The sequence below is a fragment of the Eutrigla gurnardus genome (genome assembly GCF_963514095.1).
Source record: "Eutrigla gurnardus genome assembly, chromosome: 8".
NCBI classification, from domain to species: Eukaryota; Metazoa; Chordata; class Actinopteri; order Perciformes; family Triglidae; genus Eutrigla; species Eutrigla gurnardus.
Window position 1 is genome coordinate 27,315,235 of NC_139922.1, and position 26,138 is coordinate 27,341,372.

Consider the following 26,138-nt stretch of genomic DNA (forward strand, 5'->3'; position numbering starts at 1 on the left):
TGCAACCAGTGAAGGAAGTGACCATATTTGGATTTGACCGAGCTGTAAAACCTCTGTAGGGGGGGTCAGGGTGGAACCTTTCACAGATGGTTCTATGTATAACCCTTTGTGTTGGGTTTTAGGTAGAGCCTTTAGAACTGGTTCTAGGGTCACGGTTATAAAAGGTTCTACCAGGAACCAGAAAGTGTTATCTTATGAGGACAAGCCGAAGAACCCTCTTTGGTTCTGTTTAGCACCAAGAGTGTGGTGTAGAGATTTGCAACTGGAATTCTGTTTATAATTAATTATAATTAATTCAGTAAAATCTCTCCTGTATTTAATTTTTTCCTTCATTTGCTGCCAAACAACCACACATTTTATTGGTTTTATATGAAATACACACATGGATTAGTACTTCTACTACAGTCACTATCTGAGGTATTTGATAACATTTCCTGCAGAACATTTCTCCTGTCTGGTGGCGTTCGGGGCCTCTGTGGAGGCTCTTTGCGGCCGACGGCTGGTTGAGTGTGGCTGCTTGGCTTAGCGTCAGCTGTTGGCCCAGTCAGGCTCAGCTCAGATTGCTCCAGATTAGGAGATGGGGCACTCTGAGAGCAACTATGATCCATATTAAAGCTGCATAAAATGAAAATTGCAAAGATTTAGAGGCGGATCATAGGCCACAGAGAATTTAATCACAACCTGGCAGTGTGTGTGTGTGTGTGTGTGTGTATGTGTGTGTGTGTGTGTGTGTGTGTGTGTGTGTGTGTGTGTGTGTGTGCAAAACTCTGCATAATACAGAGCACATAGTGACATGAGGATTATAGATGTAGGCTGTATTTACTTATCAAGCCAGTGTTCAGAGATGTATCACAAATGTTTTAGCGCCGCTGCAGCTCCTTCTCTGTCATGGTACCCGAGAGCTTGATGATGCATGAAAACTGGGGGGGGGGGGGGGGGGGGGTTTAAACGTTTTCAGACAAATGTGACGACAAAAAAAAAAACTTGGACATGCATTTGTACTGTGTTGGTGTGGGACTGGGAGAGAGTGTGTGTGTGTGTGTGTGTGTGTGTGTGTGTGTGTGTGTGTGTGTGTGTGTGTGTGTGTGTGTGTGTGTGTGTGATACGGTTCCGGTGTCCTCAACTGTTGTAATCCCCCTAAAGCTTTAAATACTGCTACTGTGTATTTAAAGGGTCTAGTAATAGATATCTGCACAGAGACCACATTTTGTTATAGTAAAACATTTTTTTAATTGGAATTATAACTCAGAAATTGTCTTTTTTTTTAAATCTCACAGTAAAGTCATGAATATGAGAATCAACTAACATTCAACACATTTTACTTAAATTACAAACAATAGTGTGGATTTAATTATTATTCAAAATGCAATTTAAAGATGTAATATTGAATTAAATGAATTAATGATATGCTACTTTGTACATCTCCTGTTCCTCATTACATGTACTGTTCTTTTTCTGCACTACTGTGATTTGACAGCTGTATTTACTTTGCATGTTTTATTATGTGTTTACGAATAAGCCACCAGTTCAATAAATATGACGTTGTCAATATAGATTTAGACGATCAAATACAACAACAAAAAAGCGTGGCTGTTAGAATTGGCTTAACTTCGACCAGCTGCAACATTAAAATTCTCTTTAGACGCATAAAACATTAAAATCCAATATTACGACGACGGGCCATTCTGCATAATGAGTACTTTTACTTTAATACTGATAGTAAATCAGATTTAAATGATTTTCCCTGCACCTTTAACGTGCATGTGCAGCCTGAACCAGGTACATGTTTGATTCTTACAGTAATGTGAAAGCTTTTTATTGTTCTATGTCACTGCGTTGGTGTTTGTGTGTTTGCAGTGTGTGTGCGCGTGCAGCGTGTTGTGTTGTGTGTTTGCAGCCGCAGGCGTTATGTGTGCTGGAGATACCTGACAGGATTGCTGACCTGTGCTCTATCTGTGCTCACCTGTATCTGCGTCTCTGCTCCGTCTAAACACATGTGATGTTGCCCACAACAATATCATTTCCTCCAGTTTCCTGCAGCTTTTTTCTGCTCGCTGCTTCCTCTTTCTTCCATTCCATATCTCCAAATCCCTCTCCAAGAGCACAGTGTGTGTGTGTGTGTGTGTGTGTGTGTGTGTGTGTGTGTGTGTGTGTGTGTGTCAGCATGATTGTCTCACACACACACAAATGTGCTCACATGCACAGAGCGCAGACTTAGATGGAGCAGATGGTGACCGTATTCGTTTTTTCCCCGACTAACATTAACCATTCATTATAGGCGGCAGACTAAGCCAATCCCACATCCTCCCCCATGCAACATGTACACACACACACACACACACACACACACACACACACATACGCACACATGTCCAATAATTTTGCCATCAGCCCATTGATGGTTCCCAAAATCTTGCGTGGCCCGTCAGTGTTGATGCTCTCCTTCCAGACGGTCCCAGCTCTGCTCCGACTCAATCTGTTGACATTTCTGATTCCGTCCCCACGACTCGGATTTCTGCTCCGTCACTCCGGCAACCCACAACAGGAATCAGGAGCATCTGACGCTTCCCTCTGCTTCGCCTTTCCAATCCAATCCTGCTATTTCTTTATTTTTTATGGTCTTTGTTCTTTCCACTTTGGCTGTCTGGCTTCCTCTGACAACCTCCCCATAAATAAGAAAATCACTCCTTCTTTGTGTGTCTCTCTCTGTAATAAAAATCTAAAAAACCTGTTAGGAAAATCAGGTTTAATCTCTGGCTTGAAGAAAAGATGAGCATTAATCCACATCTGTCCATGCAAAATGTTGACTTTGTGTATTTCGGACCTCACAAGGCCTGTTAAAGCTGCAAGCTCATGCTGAAGAACAACAGGAAGATACCATCGAATGTGTCGAAACATTTTCTTTCAAACTTCCGTGCGTTCACGGACATGCACGCTCACCCTCCGAGTGAAAGGCGTCTGAGGAGGCTTTTCTTGGCCCGCTGCCTCTCTGTGTGGTCTGAAGGGTGCAGAGAACTCTCACACACTTAAACTAATGAGAGTCTCGATGCAGCCGGAGAGCAGTGTGAGTTAGTGTTCCTCGGCCGCCCGCCGGACATCAATCGCCCCGCGGCCTGAAGGCTTTACTCAGTTCCCTTTGCTAAACTGCACCCATCGCTGCCCTTTAACCACACACACACACACACACACACACACACACACACACACACACACACACACACACACTCACACACACTCCTGAGGAGTCTGAACCTCCTGTGATCTACACCATAAAGAATCAAGTCTGCAGCCAGCTTGAGACACACTTACTCTTTAATAATTGCTGTATACAAGAAGTGCACACAGAAATATGAGCAGCTGTAAAAAAAAATGTTTTAATAAATACAAATTACAGCTGTTTTAAAGGTCCACTAGGAGTGCTGTGGAGCAGCTTGTTACGAAGCTACAAAATGACATTCCTATACAATTAAACTGCATCCTCCATCCCAGCGAAACACGCATTTAACAAACACAATGAAAGAAAACAAAAAAACTTGTTCAGGCAACAAAGCTACCTGGTTAGTTTCTTTTAATAATAATAATAATAATAATAATATTTTTTATTCGTTGGCACCTTTCAAACACCCAAGGTCACCTTACATGTTAAAAAACAGAAGAAAAAAACCCCATTAAATACATACAATAGCACATATAAATACATACACATATACAAGGAAACTACAATGTTACGAGATAAATACATAAGAAGGACAAAACGGTGGGGGGCAGAGAATTATAGGGAGTAGGACAATTTAAAAAGGTGTGTTTTGAGGTGGGACTTGAAGGGTTTTGCCTAAAATTATTATTATATAATTGAAACTAAACAAAAACACAAACACATACGTTTCCCTGGAAACGTAATTCACAACACAGTCTCGTGGTTGGGGAACGTGAACGTAAACACACCTGCATCTCGATTACTCGCTCAGAGCGTCTGACGTATGATAAGGTTCACAGAGCAGGAGGGGAGGGTGGAACAAACACGGGACTTTCATGCAGGAGGCTGCTGTTCGTCTCCCACGTGAACGTGAATCCTTTGTCGTCATGTTTGGATCGTGTTTCCTCTTGCATATATTTTCTGTTGATTAATTCCATTACGACACAAATGTTGGCTTTATTTGCTCACAATTAACTTTCACTCATGTGATATTATCCATAATATGCATATGAACCTTTATGATGACTGTTAATAAATTAATTAGTTGGATGTATTTACATATATCACAGGGATGTCAACATGCGTTTCACCGTGTCCTCATTTATTCACCCCCCCCCCCCCCCCCTTCCCAAAAAAGAAAATACTGTAAAGACAAAACGCATTAACGCCTGTCTGCCCCCCGTTTCCACCTCCGTGGGTCACCCCGCTGCCCTGAAACTGTCCTAAATGACTTAATCTCGGTCCGCCGGCGCTCCAGAGAGGCTGCTGAGTGAGCGAGGAGGCTCCGTGCTGTAAGGGGATTGCTGTAATTACTGGGATCTGTGCACCGTATTTATCTTTTCAAGGGACGGGTGATCCTGCCATAAAAAGCCCAACATTTGGCAGTTAACTAATGCATGCCATTAGATTGATTGTGCTGGATTTGTGTGTGTGTGTGTGTGTGTGTGTGTGTGTGTGTGTCCCATATTTCCCCTACTGCTGTCATGCTCCGTGATGTGTGTTAAATAATGCCCGGTTGTTCCCTGTAATCCTGATTAAATGGGGGTTAATGTGTGTCTGTTATACTTTTTCACAGACTCTCCAGCCGTGACCTTCTGGGACTAAAGAGTCCTCGTAAAGCGGACTCTCGAGGCGTGATGAGAAAGAGGGACGAGGTTCAGGTCTGGATTCCTGCTCGTCTGCGTGGGAAAAGCAGACAGACAGAAGCACGGACGTCGTATGAATACAAATAAATTAAAAAAGCTCTTTCCTTAAACACAAACCCCGGAGCAGCTTTGGAAATGTGAAAAAAAGGGAATAATGAAAGAAAATGAAATTATCACTCTTCTTGGATGTGGCAGAGAAACAAACAGATTGACCACGCTCTTCTTTTCCAAAATCCTCCCCCGTTGCAGGCAACATGTTCCTCACGTCCATCTTGGCTGATTTTTTTTTCTTTTTTTTTTTGTTGTGTTGGTGTCAGTGTGTGTGTGTGTGTGTGTGTGTGTGTGCGTGTGTGTGGGGTTTGTGTGAAGACGGAGGCTGCACCAGGCTGTCCAGCCTACACACAAACCGTCCCGTCGTTAAATCACCTTACTGTTCCATCCACCGTGCACCGCCCTGAGCGTGCTTTCATTTGATGTGTGTGTGTTTTGGTTGAAAATGAAAGAGACACAGACACACACACACACACACACACACACACACAGGGAGAGGAGAGAAAAAAATAAAAATTGCAGGGATATTGAGAGAGAGGATGCATAAAAACACTGGATGTCAAAGTAACTCCAGTCTGCTCTCTTTGCGTTAATAAAACTAACTTTTGCCATCTTTGTCACTTCAAACTCTCCTGCACACACACACACACACACACACACACACACACTTTAATCTCTTTACTCCGTCCCCTTTTTCTCCCACTTGTTCCTTATTAATTTTTATGTTTCTGACCTCAGAAAATGGCCATGAGTACACAGATATATTACAGTAATTATCTAATTTTACAGTGCCATTAAATGTCACAGAAAGCCAGAGTTATGGCATTAATACAATAAAGAGGGTTTTGGGGGCCAGAGGGATGATAACTTAATACTGGACTGTGGATATTTGCCAGTTTTTTCAAAAGACATATCAACATCAGTGTCTTTTATTGTAAAACGTGATTAAATAAATGTATTAATATCGGTTGAATGTAAACTTTGTTTAATTTCATGTGCACTATTTAAAAAGCCTGTTTTATATTTAGCTGAATATTTAAAAACCGTTTCACATCTTCGTGTCTGTATTCAGACGGAGGAAGTTTTTTTGCAGCAGAATTCAGATTTCCAACGTATTATATTTAGACTCTCCTCATTCTTCCGGCGGATCCTGGCTGCCGATGGTGTTATTTACTGTGGCTCTGACTGAGGCACATTTGGGTGCAGTTCAAATTCAAAGCTGTGCCAATCGACTGGTTTCTTTTTTTTTTTTTTGTATTTGTATTTTCACCCCCTTTTCCAAATCGCCCTCTCTCCACTCGTTTCCACGTACCTCTGTCCCAGTAGATGGAGATGTGAAATATTTAAACACACTTTGTTGTTTGGGGACAATGCACTTCAGCAGATGGGCCATCGCCGCCCGGACCCCCAATGTATGCAAATCTCCATACAAAGCAGCCCAGGATGTTTTCAATATAACACAAGTGCCTCGGGCCCTGTTTTAATCCCTCTTTACCCGCAGCCAATGCACTGTTTCATCCAGTCAAACGCCTTAAGCGCTATGTCAACTTGGACATCTGGCCACATAACTGAACCAAAAAAAAAAAAAAAGGAGTGTGGATGTGTGTTTGGAGAGGAGGGGGACGGGGGGTGTTTGTGGAGGGTTAGATGGGGAGATAAAGGTGATACAGTGCATGCTGTTGGATGGAAATATCCCGAGATGAAATGATCAGCGGCATCATTAGCGGCGAGCACATGAACAGGAAGTTGAGAGGAGATTCTTCGGCCTCCACACCGGAGGGGAAGCAGGTGCCAGTGTTGCTTTCTTCATTGTCTCTTAACTTGTCTTGCTGTTTTTCTCACTTGTTTTTCTCACCCCACACACACACACACACACACACACACACACCCTCTAGGAATAAGCAAGTGCACACACACATGCGTGCACAGATGCATCAACACACACACACACACACACACACTGGAACGTGGCAGGGTAACACACTCATGCTGCCTGCAGACGTTCTGGTCAGAACACTGATTTCTGTCGTTGTGACATGTGAAGGGTGCTACAGCACAGCCAGACACCTGGACACACATGGCAGCTTTCACTACTGTGTGTGTGTGTGTGTGCACGCTAGGTGTGCATTAGGTGTTGGGGGAGGGGGGGGCGACATCTCCTGAGGGTGTAACTCATCAGCTTTTCCTGGATGGACCACAAGTTCAGACGCTCGTGGCGATGTTAGTCGTCCTCATTGACCTACATGATGTAGAAAACACACGTGTGTGTGTGTGTGTGTGTGTCTGTGTGTGTGTGTGTGTGTGTGTGTGTGCAGCGCGTGTGCACGGCGAGATTCGATGCGTTCTCACGGGAGGACGGATCTGATCTGGTGGATCCTTGTCCACGTTTATGAGGACCGGATGGTTTATTAGGTTGGATTTATTATTAAAGGCTCCCTGAAATAAAAAGGTTTATAATGTATCAGACTTTATGATTGATAGATAGATAGATAGATAGATAGATAGATAGATAGATAGATAGATAGATAGATAGATAGATAGATAGATAGATAGATAGATAGATACTTTATTGATCCCCTAGGGGAAATTCGGGATGACAACCACGTCACATTTTTCATATTTAAAAACAATTATTATCATGCATGCAAATCTGAAGCAGGTTAGAAATATGTTTGTAAATGCACATTGAACTATTAACATTTCTTAAATAAGCAGCGCTGACGTCTACTTTACTTAAAGATGTCTTTGGAAGACATTTAATATTTAATTTAATATTTAATACATTTAATACATTTAAAGTCTTATTGCAGGTTAAAGTGAGAAACAACAGGTGGAACTAAAGATGTTTTGCTTCTTTCAGTCGAGTGGAAAGAAAACATTGAAAATACAACTTTAAGTGTATTTTACTACTTGTATTTTTGGATGTAGATTTCTGTGATACAAAATATAATAATGGTAATCACTTGGGACAGTTTCATGTTGATATCTAGTTTTTTTTTTTACCGCAGTGTTTTCAGAATGTATGCAGTTTTACAATCTGTATATTTAAAGGCTGTTTACTCTAAATGTGTAGATTTAAGGTTTAGTCAGAAAGCTTTTACATCCACCAAACGTTCCAGTTTATTTCCCATTTCTCTTTTATATTCTATACTGAGGCGTGTGTTCGTATATCATTCATAGCCGGATTTACACAAAAAAAAAATTTCATGACTGTTGACGGGGTTTTCTGATTTATGGAGCGATACAAAGAAATGTCCAAATTCCCTCTGACTCTCAGGTGTCAACAAATTCATTTTGAACTTGGCTTCATTCAGATTTCTCTTTTGGAAATGTATGCAAACAAGCACATATTTGACAAGATAATGCCTCATTTGCATATTTAAACAATATATCAGAAAAACAAAAACAAATTTAAGTGATTAACTCAGATCATTTTGATGATATCTCATTAAAAATGTGAGCCTGTTCACCTGTAGCGTCTCCTCTATAAAACACCACGGATTAGAACAACGAGCAGCGTTTCACTCGGACATTCGGCCTCTTTTTCATCAGATTGTAGAAATGTGTTGAGGTTAGAGCGGCCGCTGCACACCGGAGCTCTGCAAGCGTATTCCTTTTGCAGCGTGTTTGTAGCTGGCATGAGAGAGACTGCCTGCAGCCTGTGTGATGGTCTGTGGATGTGTGGGGGGTGAGGAGGGGGAGGGTGGTGGGGTGGCTTGTGTGTGCATGTGTACTTAAACCTCAGGCCATGCATGTGTGTGTGTGTGTGTGTGTGTGTGTGTGTGTGTGTGCAGGGGAAGAAAGAGCGTAGGTGAGTGCAGAAGACGAACCTGTCAGATTCACAGCTGGTTTCTCTGGCTGCAGGGCTCAGGCCGGAGCAGGGTGACACTCGGCATCACAGCACCGCAGCACAGGGCCCGGGGTAAACACACCATCATATACTGTAGGCAGACCTGTGTGTGTGTGTGTGTGTGTGTGTGTGTGTGTGCATACACAGAAACACACACCTCGGTTTGGCTGCCCTCACCCCTGTAAAACCAAGAGACCAGTGAAACACACCACCTGGGCAAGTCATCATATCTTGTCAAAGATTTTTTTCTTCTTCTTTTTGGCTCGATGGAGGTGTGAACAACATCACAGACCAGATTGTCTGGCAATGGACTGATCACCATGTTGTACGGGAAGGGGGGGGTTGAAAGGAACAGAGTGAGAGAAATAATAAGAGCAAGAAGTAGAATGCAAGATGAGAATGTTTTTATATATATATATATATATATATATATATATATGTCTGAGTAGACTTGTCTCCCTGCATCACATGACCACGGTTGCTGGATCAGGACTATCACGGTTGCTGGACCAGGACTATCACGGCCACTCTGGATGATGATTGGTGATAGAAGTTGATGGGGTCTATTAGCTGGACTGCATCCCCGTTCCTTTGGTCTCATTCCGGGACTCGCTTCGTGGCGTGTTCCCGAGCGAAGTGGACTCTCTGTGGGGGAAAAAATAAAGAAAAGAGCCTCGGGCATCTCCCCACATCCTCCACCATCCACACACATTTACATCTCCACCAAGATGCAAGTGATGGCAGTCTCTTCAGGGTGTGATGAGGAGGTCGGCCCTATTTTACCTCCTCGTAACAAAAAAAACGACTGAGGTGAGGAGATGTTAATTATGATTCTGCACAGAGCACACAGGTACGCCTCGGAAAAACAAACGGCCACCTTGTGGATTGTGTTGACGTTTTTTGGGGGAGAAAAGATCCAAAGTGGAGTCAATTATAAAAATAAAGTAAACATGTTGACAGCAGCAATGGAGCTGTGTTTTGACTGCTGCTGTCGGGGGAGGTTCCCCTGTCTAAAGTTACACAGCGAGTGATTACACCTCAGTGATTGTGTGTGTGTGTGTGTGTGTGTGTGTGTGTGTGTGTGTGTGTGTGTGTGTGTGTGTGTGTGTGTGTGTGTGTGTTTGAATGCGTGCACTCGGCGATCAACTTCTGCTAAATACTAATTACTGAATACTTAGTACGGATGCCCTTTCTATTGGGTCCCTTTAGTATAAACATTCATTATGGCTCTTTTTGTCCTTTGTAGCCCACCATCATTACCCCCCCCCCCCCAGGAGGAGCAGGCGGAGCCGGGGCCCTGGCCTGGACCAGGCTGGGGGAGAAAACACTGTAGAACCAGAGCGCCGCGACCTGGGAAATGCACACAAGTGATATTTGTGCGCGGAGATCAAAAAGCGTTTACCTTTAGATGTTTCCCTGATATGAATATTCAACATCCTTATTGAAATCTAATTTGGGTCTCCTTGTCTCAGGGGTCTTTTCATCAGTGCCTGTTGCCCGAGGCCACTGCTGATTGACAGCCAAACTTTAGTAAAGAGCAAGCAGGGGGAAAAAGGGGGGAGATCTGGTGTGGCGTTGGAGATGTGAAGCCGGGGAGGGAGCTGGAACAGATGAGTGGAAGGGGTGCCGAGGGGGGAGGAGGGGGAGGAGGGGGGAGGAGGGGTGTTTAACCTCCTCGTGTGCATGCACAAACAGAATGCTGCAGATTATTAGGAGCGGAAAATAATAAGCAATCAGAGCTTTTTAACAACAGTTCATCAGCTCACTCATAGATCATTTGTCTCCCCGTAACCTTGGCGACTCAGTCTGTCGGGAAGGACAGCAGATCTGCATACAGCTGCATTGATTAGTCCATTAATCCATTAATCAATCGGTTTATATCATCCCAACATTTTGGACCGTTGCTCAAACAATCACATTGCATTCTGGGAAAGCACATTTTTCAAGGTTCACATTGATTTCTCACCAGATTATTAACAAAAAGGGTTATAATTGTTTGTCACAGCCCAAGCAAATACATTTTCTTTCAAGGATCTTACTTCTACGTCATTACATCAAATAAAAGTTTTATTCCTGAACAATCGTAATGTTCTTCATGCATTCAATCTACTTTACAGCCGAAAGGATGATTTGATTCATCAATTAGTCGATAAACAGAAAAATGATTTGTGCTGCTTTTCTTCGTCTTCTGTGAGAAAAAACCTGACAAATGTTTCCTCATTTCTGACATTTTTATAACCGGACAGTTAATCGAGCAGATTGAGCAATAATGACAATAATTGTAGGTTCCAACTCCACTGAAAATAACAACAATAAAGAAGCATTCACGTTTAAAAATAGCTTAACTTTTTATGGAAAGAAGATTTGCTACATTTACACAGCAATTTAATTTGTTCTCTTATTTTAAACTCAGCATCTGATGCTCCCCGCCAACGGCTGAGCACCATATTGTATTTCTTAAATGATATTTCCACACATTTGTTCAGTCGTTTGTCTCCGTTTCTGACTCACGACCTGTGAACTCTGACCTTTCATTTGGCAAAAATATAAGAACGATTGAGACTCTCACTCTTGTCTGCGGGGGGGAGAGACTTTGTGTCTTCGTTTTTCTGGCTTATATAATAACACATTTTCATTTTCAAGGCTGAAAAAAAAAGCAGCCAAAGCTGCCCCTCTCCTGGTGAGGCTCTGAAACCAGAAAACAAACACTGTGAAGAAGGATTCAAACCAAACATACCCGCGGAGCCTAGAGCAAACACACACTCACACACACACACACACACACACACACACACACACACACACACACACACACACAAAGACTGTCAGTGTTGGATTTTACCTTGTTCTGTACAGATAGTCCTATTGCTGGTGGTTCTGAATTAAAATACACACACAGGCTGGAACTTCTTCGGTTGTCAGGACTCTTTGTCTTCACAAGTCTTTGATGTCCTCACGAAGTAGGCACGTCTCCCATTGAGGTGTCCTCATAACCCAGGGAAACGTACACACACACACACACACACACACACACCGTCCTCATCTGGCCAGCGGGTTGAGCATGATTTAATGTTGTTATTGCGCAGGTGTGGGTCTCGTCCCTCAGGGTTCCATTAAAACGATGCCCCCTCTCAATAGCGGCTCCATTTGCTCTTTAGATTTAACACAGGCCATATGTCTAGCAGGAGGCAAACAGCTGATGGGCTTTAATTGACAGAAATCAACATATTTGGTAGTGTGTGTGTGTGTGTGTGTGTGTGTTCGGGCTCAGGAGATCGCTTTAAAGGGGTCAATTGTGTATCAGAGTTTGGCAAGAAAGGGGTAGAGGGGGAAACGAGAGAAGAGACGACGATGAGGAACAAGAGGAATTCATTAAATCCAGATTCACGCCGTCGCAGGACGTCAAGGTGTCGTCGTGGAGACGGCGTTCTCGTGTTCCAGGAAGCGTGTACAGAGCGTTAACTTCATGCTTCATCTCGCTTCACAGAGAACCGGAAATAAAAGCTGGCCTCCACTGCAGGGCACTCAATCAAGACACTGAAATAATTAGATATATCGAAAAACCATTTAATGCTCACTTGACAGATATAATTCTTGGATATATATATATATATATATCTTTTTTTTTTAAACTAGGAGAATGGTTAAAAGTAGTTCCAAGTCATGGGGGATAATCCGACATTAGGCTAATAGCCGCAACGCAATTAGCACATAAAAGCTGTGAATGGGCCCTCGATATGGAGCCCTCTAAGGAGTGGCAGACTTCCGAAGCCTCCGATTCCACCACTACAAAGTCATTAATCCTTCCCACACAATGACCAGTCTTAAACAAGGCCTCTATATTATTAGCTAGCCCCTATATGGCAGTTTAGCCGTCGCACTAATTAGCATGCAGATCAGGGAGACAGAGGAAGGACACGGGACGAGATGGCGACACAGCGAAATGTCATTAACTTGATGTTAATTACTAATTAATGGGGCTATTTCATTTACATGTATCTCTGGCTCTCTGATGGGGGGGGGGGGGGGGTTGCCTTTACTGGGTTCCTCTTACAAGCCGACAAAAGTTGGGGGAGGGTTTATATCTCCTCCACACTTCACCCTCGCCGTGTTTCATCTCTGCTAATTAAATAGTGGGCCACTCATCATGATTATGTCTGCTTTTACAACACCGCTTTCTGTCATTGAGAGCACTCCAATAATAAGTGACCGTCCACCTCTTTTAGCACCGCGGCTGTTTTTCTGTGAACTATTCATGAAAAAAAGACAAACTCCACTCTGACTTCTATCTGACTTGTTACTTTCACTCACTTGTAACCCCCCCCTCCATCCCTCCATCCCTCCCTTTTTCCTTTTCATTGCCTCACGGCAGCCACAAGCCACCCGTCTCCATGGCAACCTGAGCCGTTCGGGTCCCATGAGAAGGAGTGGGTTGGGTTGACTAGCGTCTGGCCGTTCACACGTGGGCAGTGCCAGCTAGCCAACATGGCACACAGCATCCTGCCATATGGTGCCGCCACATACGTCCCGCTGCAGTCCGGACTCGGGGATTCTGGGCCCGCATGTGAGGGCAGACCTGCACCAGACCCAGGTCCAGCAGCTGATCCACAATGCTGGGTTGTCAGGGGTCACAGCTTCATGATGGAAAAGGGAGGGTTCATTGTTCACCTGTATGAAATTACAGAAGTTATCTCGTTGAAAACTTTCAGCGGAAATTAATAAATAATACATATCACCGTGATAATTAAAGTTGATTACTAACATTGATATGATTTTTGTTACAAGAAAATGGCTGTTTAAATATGCAAATTATGCATTATCTTATTTAAAATCTGAACATGAAGCCAGGTTGAAAATTCTTCTTTCATTTTGTTGGCATATTAAGAGTCAAAGGTTTTTTTTGTGTGTGTGTGTTTTTTTTTTTGGGGGGGGGGGGGGGGGGGGGGGGGGTATCTCTTTGTATTTTTCCATAAATCAGTAAAAAAAAAAATATTGACAGCCACTCAAATTTTGGGTCAATTTGTGTTCAGGCATAAAATGTTAATGATTCTGGAAAGCTGAAGTGAATATTTTTTGGCTCAAAGTGAGAAAAAACATTAAAGATGAGAGTAGGGTAAAAAAAAAGGGGGAATAGATATCATGAAACTTCCCTGGTTGATTAGGCCTACATACATTTAGACGAATCTTTTTTCTATTACAAGTTTTCTGAAGTGTTGTGTTTAAATATGCAAATGAGGCATTGTTTAATGGTCACTTTAGAAATTAATTTAGAAATCTACAAAGAGACAAATAGTGAAATAAACATCGAAATGTGTGTTTTGGATGTTTTCTTTCCACGAGTCAGAAAGAAGACAATGTTTTTGTCTGTAGAGTTCCCACATAGAGACAGTAATCAGCACGTGTCCTCTCCTCATTATCGGTACTGTGCTGCCCCCTTGTGGCCTAACGGGCGGATAATGCTGCACACTGAAACAACTCACCAGTGGTGACAAAATAGATTTTTATTCAAAGTTAATATATGCTTTTAAATACAACTTTATCTGAAAAGCATTAGAATACTGCATTTTCTTGCAGGAATGTATTCTTTCTATAATACATATCTTACATGTTATCAAAGAAGGGATTTTACGTTAGATATGTCGCCAGTTATGATCTATTACATTTTGCATTATTCAGTAACAGACAAGCAATGAAAGCAGCTGTAAATAATGAACATATGGAAAGGCGACTAAATCACAAAAAAATGTTTAACGTACTTATAAATACATACGTACATTTTGTATCTGAAAGGTCTAGGCATACACTTTGTGTATGATCACGTCACGACTGAATACAGGTGCTTCACAATCAGTCAGTTGGTGTAGATATCAGGTTTCAGATCAGATATCAAAATAAATTATTCTTAATAGTCAGTAAAATTGTCTTTAATAACACACACACAAGCAATCTAAAGATGTGTGATATGCAGAAATATATATTATATCTCTAATAAATAGAGCAAGGGTTTGAATACATCAAAATAATTTCTTATGCCCACATTTTTTTATCAACAATGACAGAGAAATGTTATAATGTGCATTTAACAAATAACAAAATGTGACTATACTGACGAAATATTCAGCCAAAGGATACCCTTCCGTGTATTAAAACATCCAAGTATGTGAATAATAGTAACGAGTCACAGAAGAAGCAATAAAACCCCTACAAATAAGGCAACAATGTAGCGATGCATGAAAATCAATAAATGACGGTGTAAGCAGATCTTAGTCCTGTCACGGCTTAAATCAGGCACAAAATAATAAATGCATAGATTTTAAAAAGTAGGCGTGTCACGTGAGCACTGAGGATGAAAATCTTTCAAACGTGTTGTGAATGCTACAAACAACCACATCCAGCCCCGAGCTACGCAGCTAGCTACATATTTTTGCGGTAAAATCTGCGTGTGTTCTCCAGTTTCGGCCTTTCCCGCAAACATTCACAGCGTCAGTGTGTAACACAGACAAAATATTTATATTTCCCCCAACGAGACAGACAGACACTTCCTCCGACATCACCGTGACACGTGCATAGGCTTTGTCCTAAGCCCCGCCCCTTCCACTAGACCGCCACAGGTCCTTATTTTGGAATAAATACGTACGCTCGTCAACGGCTAGAGACAAATAATTTTGTTTAAATTCTGCCATGAACTACACATATGTTTGTCAATTTCAAAGATAATTTTAACACATTAATGAAGACGCAGTTTGTTGTACAACTGCTGAAGAAAAGAAAATACGTAATTAGAAAGACGACCAAAAAGTCGTGAAACTGACGTATTTCCCTGAAGCTGCATTTGTGTTGTAACATTAGATATTGAGATAACGTTACATCTGTGATGGAATGTAGCTAAGTTAGCTAGGCAGCAAGCTAAGCTAAGCTAACGGCCATGTTGGTGACCGACATTGTGCGAGACTAGAAACCACGACAAACTCCAAAGGTCCCACTTCACCTCCATTGCCTTCTCAGATACTGATGTCACTTCCTGTCTACCTCTTAGGTTACAGTGATGTTAGGTGTGACATTTTTTTTTTTCTTTTTTTTTTTTAAACGCAAAAAAGTTCGGAATCCGGTTCTCACCGAAACGAGTACATATAAGTTTCTCTCCACCAAAGTGAAACTACTCTCACAGAAAGATCCCTTAGGATTATTCACACGAAGATTTTCTTACTGAATATATTTATTTTTCCTGTTATCTAACTTAATAAACTCTTGAAATAAAAAAAAAGCCATATAAAAATATAGGAAATCAAAAAGAATTAAGTGAGGTATTTGTTTACATGCCTAGAAAGAAAATCATGAATTAACTTGGTCTTCCTACTTGAAACATATTCCTTTAAAGGAGAGAAGATCGCACTTCCCATGACCCCCCCACACACCGACTGTGATGATAAGAAGGAGCTCGTAACCATGGAGACGGGGACTATAGAAAGTAAATCGTACAGGACATTAGAGTGCCTGCCAAGTAATTAGCGGCTGGGTAATGAGGTGTCACTCATCGTTCTAATAAAAGCCTTCAGGTGCTACGAGGGTCTGGACCCCCCCCCCGCCGGGTGACATCACACACACCACCTGTCTGTCATCCATCACCGCCACATATGACAAGACGTGGACAACAACTAACTTCCACGACCCAAGTAACACAAACAACAAATGACAACTGTCGCCCAGAAACCGCTTAAAGGTGCTAAACGTGAGATCGCCTTAATATGATGATGGCTGAGCCGGGGGGTTTGCAGCTAACGGTGCTAACAACGCAGATGACGGCTGCAGTGCTGACGTGGCTAAAAGCGTTTTACCTGAGGGGGGAAACGGACGGTGGGCGCTACATCGTTAACAAAGTGATGTCTGATAACAACGCACACAGAGGGACTTCTTTCTCTGCTCAGGGAGACATCTTTTACACAGCTAAGAGATGTTTGCTGCTACATTTATGCTCCGATTATCGAATGTAGCACCCGTAACCACCACGCGCTGCCCCAGCTGAGATGTGGAGGTAGTGAAGGCCACCCTGAACTGATGAGTATCCTCCAACATGCCCGTATGTTTCTAGGATTTTATGCTTTAGCTCCACAAGGTTTTTCTCAGTGACAGTGTGCCGGCTCTGCCGTGTGCTTTTCAGTAACTCTTGCGGTACTTCCTCGACCGGACTCCAGGGTTTCGTATGTGGGCTTTGTCCGTGTGCCACTCGGTCCCCCCCGCTGTGGACAATGTCCTAGCTGCTGGTTTGACCAGGCGGGTGGTATAGCACGCCGGTCCTCTCTGACGGCTGATGATTTAGATGTGGATGTGGTGGCGGACCTTGCTCGTGTCGATGTCGACCCGGCGGGCCTCGGCGAAGGCCAGGAAGGTGCAGAGGCCCAGCAGGTTGACCGTGGTGATGAGGGCGAACACAGTCGCCCAGGAGCCCGTGGCCTCAATGAGATACCCCGAGAAATACACCAGGAGGACGCCTACACACACACAGAAGCACCATTAATAGCATATCAGCACTATTTTTTAAACAAAAGCACACAAATGCATTCCATGTGATTTTTTCCCACAGAGGAAACAGTCCGTTACACTTCCCTCACAGGACGACTGTCATCCTCTGTATTATTCATCTGACACAAACTCCATCATGCTCCCTTGATGAAATATGCATGACACATAGGAGCCGGCGTGAGTGACAGGAGACACACACACACACACTCTCACACACACACACACACACACACACACACACACACACACACACACACACACACACACACACACACACACACACACACACACACACACACACACACACACACACACACACACACACACACACACAGTATTCCCAGAGTCTCACCTAAGAAAGCACCGAATGTATTCATGACACCTGGAAAAGAAATGCACACACACGTGTCAAATTAAAATTAAAGTTTCACCTGATCATCTAAAATATTTGGTATGCGTTATCATCGCATGAGAAGTTTTCAGAATTTTGGGGAGTTTTTTCTTGTTTTCTTGTTTTTTTGTTAAACTTACCGAATAAAGCTCCAGCACAAGAAGGAGCGAGATCTTGGACGTTTACAGACACACCGCTGTAAAAGAAACATGTGTAATTAGCCAACAAGTCATCTTTTTTTTTCTTTTCTTTTTTTGCATCGCTCAAAGAATACTTGGCAGAATTAGAAGTAACACGTAGGACGATCAAAATAAGAAATGAATTGTGATTTATTGAAATTATTGTCAGCAGATATTATCATCTATATATATTTTTTGGGATCAGTGCTGGAAACATGAGTAATTATTATTATTTTATTTCTTTAGGGAGTAAACTGTAAAAAATACAAATAGAAGTAAAATCTACATGCGTCCTGCCCAACAGTTGGAGACATATTTTAGTTAATAGAAGTATAACTTCAGAAGAAGAAAAAATAAATGAATATTTAAAAAACAACCACGTCACAACGCCGATGCTTCCTCATACTTGTGGTCGTGTTTCGCCATCGTCTGTGGTGACTCACCCTTACTTGGTATTGCGATTGCACATGTTTTATTTTGGCACATTGTGGACATTTTCTGGGAGCAGACGTGAAAGCGTGGTTGGACGGTGGGTGCCGGTACCTGTGACTGAAGGTGCTGAGGCCCATGGTGGCAGACACGAAGGCTACGGCCCAGGGGAAGGTGGTTTTACCACACAGCAGCAGGGTGAACACACTGGACACACCCATGGAGAAAAACTAACACACACATACACAAAACATGCAAATGAAAATATTGCATATGCATATACCAATAAACAGATAACACACAGAACAATGAGTCCACTTTCAGATATTTTACCTGCATCAACTTCCTCACTGAGGCTGTATCGAAGCCTGTAGGGGTCAACAGAGAGAAAACACAATCATTCAGCTGCTTTATCCTTAAAATAAAACTCTTATATATCTGTTGAACCGTTGCCCCACCTTGACTGATGAGGTGGTCGGACAGGCAGCCACTGAACAGGGAGGAGGGGATGGCCACCAGCCAGGGGATCACGTTGAACACCCAACCCTGGAGGGACAACATGTGCTCTGGTGTGAACCAACATTTACATTTACATTTACATTTACATTTACATTTACATTTAGGTCATTTAGCAGACGCTTTTGTCCAAAGCGACTTACAATAAGTACATTTGTCAAAAGAAGGAAACAAAGAAACCACAACGAATCATTGCCGATAAAGTAAGAGCTAAAAGTAGAACAAGTGTTAGGTCCTCATCTGAGTAAACTAGTAGTTCAAGAGCAACAGTGCTACGATCAGAGTGCTATAGGTAAGGGTGTTTTTTTTTTTTTTTTTTTTTTGGGGGGGCGGGGGGGAGGTCATGCTAGTCGAGGTCAACATGACCAGAATCAGCAGGGAACACTCCAGTGTGAAGGTCCACGGAGATGAAATGGGAACATTCTGTTTCTGTCATTCTTTAATCTTCTTCTTTACCCCATGGATTGCTACGATATCCGATGTGCATGGTCCCCAGAGGACGCATCCCGATGACGTGGATGATTCCCTGACTTTTTAATCTTAGCCCACCAGCATGTCAAATCAAAAAATCATTCCTATTATCTGGGATGTGAGGTCAGAAGGTCGCCTGGTTACCTTGGCGTCGGGGAAAGTGTCTTTAAAGAAGGTCGGCAGCCATGACAGAAGGGTGAAGAAGGTGCTCGCTGTGCAGAGGTGCGTCACGATCACGGCACTGATCGGAACCGGAGAAAGACAGACAGGATAAATTAGATTAGATTACTCATGCTGTTGTTTTTCATGCACTCGTCCATGTTGACATTTTGGGTTATTTAGCTCTTCTCTCAGAATAGTGGATAGAAAAAAAACTAATTTAGGTGTTTATTTAACAACTTGGTCTATTTGACCTCGTCGATATCTCCAAAAGTAACCATTAGATAATGCATGATTTGCATATTCAAACATAACACGTACAACATTGACTCTAATTTGTCAAACAAATAAGAACAAGAATAAACACAACGTGTCATAAAACCAACTGTCCAAGAACACAAAAACTAACTGTCTTACAGTCTTACATACAAGGAATCAACTGGGGAAGGTTTTTATTTTATGAACACGGTTCAACGCAGAAAAAGCCTACAGCCATGAAACTATGATCGAGGTGGTATCATTTAAATATGATTATATAATTTGCATGGCAGTGTATACACATATCTAGCCCACAGGAAGAGACTGGAAGGACATGGAAGAACTCAATATGAGAGACCTGAATCTGGTCCATATAAAACCTGGTTCTTAGTCTGCAGAAAGGGTTGTATTTCTCACTAAGCTATGATCTGTCATGACTGAGATACACTATTCTGCACCTCCTCTTAGATGATTCTTCTTCATTTCAATAGAGATAACACACACACACACACACACACACACACACACACACACTCTCTTCCGGTATCGTTATCTCACCAGACTGAAGGTTGTCTGAGGAGCCGCAGCCAATGCCTCTTTGACAGTTTGTTCTGGGCGGAGCCACTTCCCAGGGACTCCAGGGTGATGATGGGCCCTGCAAACACACATGAACACCAGCACGTGAGCAAACCAGCGTGCTCCGACGCTGCAGACCACCGTGCATTTAAAGCCCCATCTTGCCTTCTCCTTTGAGCAGATACTTCCACATGCAATAGGCCCACAGGACCGAGAGGAGGCCGGACACGTAGAACACGCTCTGCCAGCCGTACAGGTCCAACATGAGGGAGCCGGCCCCTCCGATCACCAGAGTGCTGGGAACAACACACACACACCTCCGTAATGAAGCACTGGATCGGGCGTACACACAGCATGAGCTGAAGTTTGCAAGTAAAAACACATCAGAATGCTCAAATGAATCCGTCTATGCAGCTGCATGTATAATTAATTCAGCGTTTTATCACAGTGGTTTCACAATTAGTGAGTTTGGTCATGATGAACCAAATGAAGATTTGAGGAAGGAGATGGAGGAGGAGCCTACTCGGGAGGATTGTTGCTGTTTTTTAGTAAAAAGGAAGGGGAACAATTGTATTAAAAATATAATACAATGAAATCGATATAATAAAGAAGATTTTAAGTTTTTTTTTAGGCAAAGTCAAATTGCTGAGTACTTGTGTGCAAGATTAAAAAAAATACATATATAGATCAAAGAAAATGAGTATTGTGTGGAATCTATATGGAACGAGGCTCCAGGGATCATGGTTAGGCCTTCTAGATTTGCATCTGATTGGTTCCAGTGATTCCAAGACCAAGGGCATGATGGGAAAAAACGCCTGGCTGACGCCTCATCACTGAGCTGATTGGCTCTTACGTTTGAGTACAAACACCACGTTTTGTAGAAATGCAAATTCTAATATCAATGTGTTGACAAACGTGTTGTGTGGTTGATAATAATATAAGAGTATTGATCACTAAACTCTTACAATGTGTTTCACATATAAATAGAACTACAAACAATAAAACTACAGGTAGTGGGCTCTAACAGGATGTAGCTATTTCTCAAATTTCCTGTAAAGTCTCCGCCCTTTTGCTGCTGTGGCTTTTACCCAGAATGCATTTGGTTCAGAGTGTTTGTTCCAATGCAACATACTATTTAAACCATAATGTTACGACGAGGTAGTACGTCCCAATCGAACGCAGCAGAACATACTTTGTAAGAAGGACGGCTGCGTGACGTTCTAGGACAAAAGAAGCCTTCGGACGGCCGACTCACCCGAGGTAGGAACCGCTGCCCACGGTGCTCATGAGGAACCCTCGCTCGCTTTCCACCACCTTCTGAGAGCACAGGCTGGCCAGAGAAGGGTAATGAACGCCTGCAGGCCGACAAGAAACACAATCGGCTGAGGCACTTCAAGAGATTAAAGGCAACCAAAACACACACGTGGTGTTTATTTTACTACTTTGTCTATATGTGTATGTAGATTTCTCCTTGGAACCCAACCAGGTGGGTTCTACCACAAAACCTTTTTGATATTCTAAACATAACATTTGAGAAAAATTTGAATACAAATAATTATGTACGTAATCAACTGGGGAAGTTTTATGATGTGAGAACCCCTTGTGAGAGGTTCTACAGACAATCCTCCTGTGGTGTAACATTTTCACCCAGAACCCTCTGTGGGGGGTTCTGTCCAGAACCGTTCCACCTTCTATGGGTGCTTACAGGAACAGTCCAAGAGATTCTTCTAGAACCCACCCAGGGGGTTCTAGATGGAAACCCTTTTCCGATTCCTTGGGTTTTATCTGGAACCCAATCAAGAACTCTTTTGTATTACAAGGGTTTCATCTAGAACCCAACAAGATGGTTCTACCACAAAACCTTTCTGCTATTCTGTGGGTTGCATCTAGAGCACAACTAGGGGGAGTTCTGCCGAGAACCTTTTTATACTGTAGTCCAAGGGTTTCATTTATTCTGGGGGTTCTACCAATAACCCTTGTTCTATTCCACGGGAATCAACTAGAATCCAACGTGGGGTGTTCTATAGGGAATCCTAGGGAGTCCTCTCTGGAGGTTCTGTCCACCTTCTGTGGGAGATTAATCTAGAACCCACTCAGGGGGGTTCTACCACAAAACCTTTTTGCTATTCCAAACATAAGACTTTAGAAAACTATAATACAAACAACTGTGAAAGGAATCAACGTGGAAAGTTTTCTGATGATATCTGCTAGTGTTTTGTGTGTGTCCTTTATCTAAAAAAGCATAAAAAGGTACCCAAAATGCACTTTGGGAGAAAAACTAGTTCTGAATTTAACATGCATTTGTGTGATTTCGCATTGTCCGTCTCAATCTAACAGATTGATTATGACTGATAATTATGCCTTGGATTATGATTGTGCTCATCTCACCTTGCAGCAGGCCCATGAGGAAGCGGGCCAGGGTCATGGAGAGGATCGGCTGGGAGCAGAAGTGGGCCAGGATGGGGGTGAAGGCCGTCATGGAGCCCCAGGCCGCCGCAGACAGCAGGAGGACCTTCTCACCCCCGACACTGTGGACACCGAATATAACACCTGCCTGTTAGGAGAGCTGCTTCTATCAGCTAAAGGTTTGATCTCTTTTCTTTGTCACACAAGTAACATCGGGCACTGTGGATGCTTCATAAAGATGACATCACTGTAGACGTCGGTGCCGGTTAGTGATATCAGTTTAGAATGACGCTGTGAGCCTTCTGGAGTAAACAACTTTGTAATACACAGAAAACCTCCAGCTTAATTCACCGCGTGAGCAAACACCAAATGGGCTGTTTGCGTCAGTGCTTGTGGTGTTAGCAGGCAAATATGACTCAATTACCAGGAAGCATTCAGGATCATTCATAACACATCTGTGCACCCACGAGAGGTTCTGTTTGCTGAGGCCTCGGTTATCTCACAACGACGACGTCGTCGATACCCACCGGTCGCTCACGTAGCCCCCGAACACCTGGGTGAAGCAGTAGCCCCAGAAGAAGCTGCCCAGCACCATGCCGGACTCCCTCTTGCTCCAGTGGAACTGCTCCGCCATGCTGACGGCGCAGATGGGCATCGCCACGCGGGCGCAGTAGAGGAGGCACGTCCCGAGCAGCAGCACCGCCGTCCACACCCTCGCCACGGGCCTGCAGAGGGGATCGAACAACGTTGTTAGGGGGGACAAACTTTGGAGTTAAAGACCACTGGACAGGGGAAGCGTTATCTAACTGGGGGAGGGGCGGACTGTCCCAAATGTGTACTCTAAGTAGCTATGAGTCAGAGTGGCTTCTACACTCTTAGAAATAAACGGTGCTAACCAGAACCGTCAGCTGGTTCCTGGTAGTATCATCGTTATGAGAGCAGGTTCCCTTTAACTACAAGGTTGGCACTTTGATCCCCAGCTTCGACTTTTTTAAAGGTCAACGTGTCTTTTAGCGTGACAGAAAGGTCAGATTTCATGCACTTGTATGTATATGAGGAATTTGGTCTTCATAAAGGTTCCAACTGGAACCCTTTAGGAGGTTCTATCTAGAATCGAACATAAAGGGATTCTCATCTGACCAGCTGTGAAATGGTCCACACAGAACCCCCATGAGAGGCTCCAGACAACCCTCCTGTAGTGTAATAGTTTCACCCAGAACTCTCTCACACCTGGGGTTCTGTCGAGAACCTCTCCCCCTTCTGTGGGTGCTTACAGGAACAGCTCAAGAGATGAATCTAGAACCAACCCAGGGGGTTCTACTGAGAACCCAAGGGTTTAATCTAGAACCGAGCCAAATGAGGTTCTGACTACAACACTTTTTCGATTCTGTGCGCTTTATCTAGAACCCAACCGGGGGGGTTCTACCACGAAACCTTTAGCTATTGTGTGGGTTTCATCTTGAGCCCAGCTCTCTTATTCCACGGGACTCAACCTGAATCCAAACAGCGGTGTTGTGGACTGTGAGGATACCTCAACACCCGTGTGTTCAACAACACTTGGAGAACTCTGTCGTCCAGAAATGATTGCTAACAGAACCCCTCAGTGTTACAAAGAACCATTGAAAACAGAAGCAAGGGGTTCTGGGTAGAACCCCCACCCCATCAGGGAGAACCCACCCTGATGACTGAGGGGTCTGTGTTCGCCAGGTTGAAGTTTTAAGGGTTTTAGTTACGGTTCTAGAAGTGGATGCAGACCAAATAAAGGCCGTAACTTTCCGATGATGACGTCCAACACATTTAATAACTGACTTTTCATGGAGGAAGTGCGGTTTAATAGTTGACTTCCTCCTTTACCAGCCGAGTTGAGCGGTAAACGTCATCTTCATACGTGTCATGTTTTCACCTCCACCGACGCACGTAAACACGGATACAAAGAAAAGCACCGCTGCAGATTCACGTTACGCACACTTGTAAAGCGAAATGATGTGCTAGCATGTTGAGTAACGTTAGCTAACGCGTTAGTAACGTTGAGGAAGACACGTAAACGTTACCTCGGCCAGTTGGCGTTGTGTTCGGGCCACTTCTTCTGACTCCCGGCGGCAGCGCCGACCTTCTCGGACGGATGGTTCTCCTTGTGACAGACCACATCTGGATCATATTTCTTGCCATATTTTTGAATAACTGCCATTCAACGCGAGTTTAACAGCAGCCCTCCCTCCTCCACCCCCCTTCTTCTTCTTCTTTCTTTTTTTTTAACCGCTTCGTTTGTTTTACTTTCAAAAAGTAAACAAAATCAAAACCTTCTCATAAAGTATGTTTTCCGATCATATCTCCAACTCCATAATCTGCTGGGCTGACGGGGAAACGCGGGGCCGATGGTCGCGGAACTGATCCGGAGGAGGGAGTGTGTTGCTCCCGATGCCCGAGGAGGAGTAATCCACGTGTCAGTTTTTTTCTCTCGCTCTACCAGCCTCCCTCCGCCGCGCACGCAGTTCTTCTTTTGCTCGGTAGGGGTTAATGTGGAAGGGGTTTTCTGTTTGTTGTGTTAGTCTGTTAGTCCAAACCGGTTACAACTGTCAATTCGGCCGATTCAAATCAAGTCATGTCATCAAAAAAAAAAAACCCGCCGTCTGCCTCCGCCCCCCCTCTCCCTCTCTTCAATCGTGACGGTGCAAATAGAGAAACCCAGTGGTGTCTATGGGAGCATCGTTGGAGCACCAGGATGTGCTCTCTCCTCCACCTGACCCCCACGTCCTTTTCCGGATGGAGACGTGATGGTGACCGTGCTGAGGAGCTGCTGTGCAGGGAGGGGAGGAGGGGAGGAGGGGGGAGGTATTGCGCATGTTTGTTTTTAAACGCACCGTCTGGTCCTGGACTTTTTAACAGTTATATAAGAATCTGCATTCTGCAGAACTTTTTTTTTTAGCTGCTCACTTGCCCCCCGGATGGTGTTGGTGGAGGAAGGACTCCCATGATGAATATAAGTATGATAAATGTGCTAACACTCACTCTTCTTCTATATTATTATTCTTAATGCTTGTCAGTCGTGCAGGTTCACCAAAGAGAAAAAAGCCCACCACAGACAGACCCAGATCCGGCTCCCACCTGCAGTCTGGAGGTGGTGGAGCTGGACCAGGACTTCAGAACAGGGCAGTTTGCATTCATCCTCATGTAATTATTGTTTAAAAGGAGCTACAAATGCACTTTTGTTGTGCATCGCTGTTTTGTACAAGGACGATAAAAGCTCCTTGAATCCATCATAACACAACTCTCACAGGAACAATGATGGAGTACTTTTATAAAGAAGTCATGCCACTTAGGGAAGATCTGAATATTTCCTCTACCATTCTGCATCAAGTAATATACATATTATTGGATTATTGTAATATTAGTATTATTGTAGCTGGTCAAAGTTGAGCTTATTATAACTACTTAAGTGATGAGGTAGTTTAATCTATTGCATCAATTATTATAGATTGTGTTTTGTGAA

At 43.4% G+C, this 26,138-nt stretch overlaps 1 protein-coding gene across 1 annotated transcript; it reads right to left on the bottom strand.

Moving 5' to 3' along the window:
- Positions 1 to 14,226: 14,226 nt before the first annotated feature.
- slc17a9b (solute carrier family 17 member 9b) lies at positions 14,227 to 25,187 on the bottom strand. Its single transcript, XM_084015497.1, has 13 exons — positions 24,700 to 25,187; positions 23,176 to 23,373; positions 22,631 to 22,770; positions 21,498 to 21,597; positions 20,408 to 20,538; positions 20,225 to 20,321; positions 19,394 to 19,490; positions 18,721 to 18,808; positions 18,596 to 18,630; positions 18,377 to 18,492; positions 17,795 to 17,850; positions 17,616 to 17,645; positions 14,227 to 17,232 (listed from the first exon to the last, which is right to left on the bottom strand). The coding sequence occupies exons 1-13, from the start codon at positions 24,834 to 24,836 to the stop codon at positions 17,057 to 17,059; spliced, it is 1,401 nt and encodes a 466-aa protein (XP_083871623.1). The 5' UTR covers positions 24,837 to 25,187; the 3' UTR covers positions 14,227 to 17,056.
- Between the last annotated feature and the right edge of the window lie 951 nt (positions 25,188 to 26,138).

Bases quoted from the DNA above. Each gene is read 5' to 3' on its own strand.
- slc17a9b (XM_084015497.1), bottom strand. From the start codon at position 24,836: ATGGCAGTTATTCAAAAATATGGCAAGAAATATGATCCAGATGTGGTC. The intron at 20,322-20,407 runs GCAAGATGGGGC...GTGTGTTTGCAG, and splicing joins GTATCTGCTCAAAGGAGAAG to GGCCCATCATCACCCTGGAG. The intron at 18,809-19,393 runs GTAACCAGGCGA...TTGTCCCTCCAG, and splicing joins ACACTTTCCCCGACGCCAAG to GGTTGGGTGTTCAACGTGAT.